The sequence below is a fragment of the Elephantulus edwardii genome, unplaced genomic scaffold (assembly GCF_000299155.1).
Source record: "Elephantulus edwardii isolate Elephantulus edwardi_28Jun2011 unplaced genomic scaffold, EleEdw1.0 scaffold00181, whole genome shotgun sequence".
NCBI lineage: Eukaryota > Metazoa > Chordata > Mammalia > Macroscelidea > Macroscelididae > Elephantulus > Elephantulus edwardii.
This window is the reverse complement of record NW_006399931.1, coordinates 833522-837462: the sequence shown is the minus strand read 5'-3', so window position 1 is coordinate 837462 and position 3941 is coordinate 833522. Positions and strand designations below refer to the sequence as shown.

At 50.7% G+C, this 3941-nt stretch overlaps 1 protein-coding gene across 1 annotated transcript; it reads left to right on the top strand.

Annotated features, from left to right (window-relative positions):
- The first annotated feature begins 2493 nt into the window (after positions 1-2493).
- On the top strand, positions 2494-2685 carry HILPDA (hypoxia inducible lipid droplet-associated). The gene has a single exon (XM_006896067.1). The coding sequence runs from the start codon at positions 2494-2496 to the stop codon at positions 2683-2685; it is 192 nt and encodes a 63-aa protein (XP_006896129.1).
- Positions 2686-3941: the final 1256 nt, after the last annotated feature.

Sequence of the window (3941 nt, the reverse complement as noted above, 5' to 3'; positions counted from 1 at the left end):
GGCACATAACAACAACAACAACAACATTCACAGAAGAGGCCTGAACAAAGGGCAGGGACTGCCAAGGCCTGGGCAGCATTTCCTTGTTTTGTTCTCGGGGTCATCACGAGGTAGAATTCATCTATCTGATAGCATTTTAACAAGAACTGCATGGACATATAAAAGCTGGGCTTAGGGACATTGTTTTTGTTGTAAATGTTTTGTTATAACTATGGGAATAATTTTTTTTATAAATTATAATAAACGCCTTCTGAAACACCGCACAAAAAACCTTAAAATCGATTTTTGGTATTGCCCTCTGACAGTGACTTCAAAGCCTGAAAAACAGACTAGGGTCACGGAGTTTAGGACAAAAATAGGGGAAATTGGTCCCATGAAAGACCACAAATTCCCAGGCGCTGAGCTAGAAAGTGAACGAGGGCGTGCGTGGGTCAGCGGGCACGTCCGCATCTCGTCCTTCCCGGCCAGAGACGCAAAAGTAGGACAAAGGTTGCGGATCTGGCTCCGCCCTTTCCCGAATGTCAGACCCGCAGGACGGTGGGAACTCCCGGTCCCCGCCCACTAAGTTGGCCCTGGACACACAGAACCGCGGGCCCCACGATCGGTGACCTGCAGAGTCACCCCCGAGCTCTGGCCGCGCCCCTCCGTCCCCCATGCGCCCCGGGGAGGAGAGGGCGCAGCCCCACCAGCCTGCCCTTCCCGGCTTGGATGTTCCCCTACCGGGCCCTCCCCTTCCCTCCTGTCCCCGCAGGACCCCGTTTTCTGACACACCCTCCCATTGTGGGCGACACTTCCTTGGTTGGAAGGGGTGGGTGGGCGTGCATTTAGTACCCAGCCCCTAAATCAGACACTTGGCCAGGCATTTACCTCTAGTTGAGAGCACCCTCGAAAATCGGGGAGACAGAGGCCATCTGTGTGTGCGAGTCACATACGCAGCTACGAGCAGACTCCAGGCTTGGATGACCGTTTCATTTTTTAAGCAGCAGGGCAACCTCTCGCAGGGGGCATTAAGACACGTGGTGTTGTCTGGAGAGAGTGCCTAGCACCTTAGTTCCTCCAAAAAGAGAAACAAAGTCTGTTTCGGTTTCTGCAGACCTTGGATCAGGGAAAGCCCGGAGGTGGTGAGGGACTAACAACCAGTACTTTGTTGAAAGCACTGCAGAGTCAATTACAGGCGCTGCTCGGGAATCTCCCGACTTGAAGAGTCCCTCACACGGGTCACTCAGGTGTGTTTCCCACCCACTTGGCCTTGGGGGCAGCGAGTGCTTTCGGATTCCTTCAAATGTTTCTTACTGCAGGAAAAAAAACACTGTAAACCAACAAACGTGCATAGTTCCTATCGACGTGAGAGACTCAAAGACGCATAGCACGCACGTCCGCAGGCCCCTCCGCGGCGGAGACGCGCCCCGCAAGCACCGCCCCGGGGGCGGGGCCGCGCACTTGCGTCAGGGCGCTTACGTGCGGCGCTTATTGCGCTTGCGCATGTTCCGGGGTGGGTGGGGCGGTCGGGCCCGCGCATAAATGGGAGCTGCAGAGGGATCCGGGGAGAGCGCGTGACGGCCGACTGTAGTTTCTCCGTCTGGTCTCTGTCTTTCCTCCTTTCTGGGTGAGCCGGCGGTGCACGTCTCCGACTTTCCTCCCAACTTCTGCACTATCTGCTGTGACAACACTGCGGACTCGATCTCCTCGAGGTGAGCGGCTCTGCACATTTCCCTGCCTGAGAGCCCAGTTCCCCGCCCTCACCCTCCGAGCTGCGCCCTCCCCATTCCCGGGCTGGGACTCGCTTATCTGGGTTGCCTCTCTCGAGGTCCCTATTTAGCCACCTCGTACCCATTTTTCCTTGAAGGATCCTAACTCGGGTACTGAGCCTGTGAATATGCCGCCTTCCTCGCTGTTGCGTGCGCTTAGGCGTCCCTGTGTTACCTCCCCAAACACCCTTAGCATCTTTCTTTGCTGGGACTACTCGTAGCGTGCCGTGTCACGTGGTCCCTGCCTGTTTTCTTACTTGCCTTTGCCATAGATTGTAAGGTTTGGGAGAAGAATGCCTATCTTCAAGATCTGCCATGCCCTAAAACCTTCTAAGGCTGTAGATGTTCAGGGTATGTTTATGGAATGAGTGGACCTGACCCTTTGGAACCGTTTTGACTTTCAAAAGTATATGGTTAAAGAAAAAATGGAACGCATAGACAACACTGAGCTTTTATTAGGGGTGATGGAATATTTGGCAGCAGTAATGGAATAAACGATAAACACGATAAATTAATGTCACATTCCTGCAGCTTCTGAGCACCCGGTGTGCATATACGTGGGGATTCAGCTGTGGAGGAGCGTCTCCTGGGCCCTGTCTCCCTAGTGGTGGAGTTCTACAAGGAATGGATGGTGGGGGCCAAATATTTTCGTATCCCAAAAATCTGTAGATTAACCACCTCTTTTTTCCCCCTTAGGCTCTAGCAGCAGAACACAGCTCTGCAGAGGAGCGAGATCTCTTCAGCCATGAAGCATATATTGAACCTCTATTTTCTGGGAGTGGTGCTGACCTTCCTTTCGTTATTCTTTGGATTGGTGGAATGCTTGTTCGAGGGTCCATTGCCTGGGAGCTCCTGGACTGCCAGAGGCCAGCTAGCTGGTTCAGAGCCCCCCAAGGGCCTTCCAAGCCAGCCATCTCAGCCCAAAGGGTTGCGTTAAGACCTTTCTTCACCCACCATAACCTTGGAACAGTGGTTCAAACCCATCCTGCCAGGTGTCTCAGTTCTTAGGCAGGTAAACTCAGAGCAGCAGTGTTAATCAGAGACCTGATTGTGTCCCTTGAGTGACTTTCCATCTGAATGGCTCCTGCCCCGGAGAAAAAGACTCTTTCATCCCCAGATGTGTGTGGTTACCTGCGCTGGCTGTGGGACCATAGCTCCCAGGCTTCTAAGGTCCGCTGTGTGCCCTGTGCTGTCCTTGGCTAAAGATGTCCAGCTTCTCAGATGGGGGCGGATGCTGCAATTTCAGTATTTCAGTCATTGGGAGACAGACAGTGATGCTGTCTCTTTATTCCTTCCCTAAACCTCCCCCTAAAACTTTGGACTTGGTATCTTGAGCACAATTTGTTTGGTGTTTGGCCTTTTCTCTGAGAGACTTCTGGGTTTAAATAACCTCTGAAGGGATGTGTGGGAGATAGGAGGGGACAAGCAGTTCATTCTCATGTTTTACATTTAAGTCTGTCCTCCAACATGGTGTGAACAGGTCCAAGGGGGCCAGTGGGGTGATGGGCCTATTGGCCACTGTGTGGCCTCAATTAATGTTTCAATGCAATAAAGTTGGGTATGTTTTTAACTGTGTCATATTTACGTCTTCCTTTAAAATTAGCAGTAGGGAAGGCATTCCTAGAGAAGAGTTTTAACATATTAAAACTTGTAAACAGGGAAGAGTTTAGGGCTCTTGTTTTGGCTATAAATCTCTGAATTTAGGGGCAGAAGCATTTGGGTCAAGAAGTGACTGAACCTGCGGTTCAAATCCACCAGATGCTCTGCTGGAGAAGGAGGGGGCAATCTCCTCCTGTACCAGTCAGATCTGATTTGACAGTACACGTAAAAAATTATTTTAAAAAAATATTTTTAAAAAAGTGACTGATCCTTTAGCAGTGCACCTCCTGACTCTCCCAGCCCCCACTGCTGCTAGTCCATACCAAATCACTGTGGGACAGAGGACAACTGCGTCATAGGATTTCCAAGGAAAGAAATATGGAAGCAGACTGCATCACTTTCTCCCTTAAAGCAGCCGGTGAGTTTAAACTCCTGACCTTTTAGTTAGTGAACCAACATTTAACTGACTGCACCACCTGAGCTCTTCATTTTCAAAAAATAATCATCACAAATAACCGCCTCACCATAGTCTGGGTGAGGAGATAAAGGACTGTGGTCAGTAGGCCCTTTTCTTTAAATGTCTTTTTTTTTTTT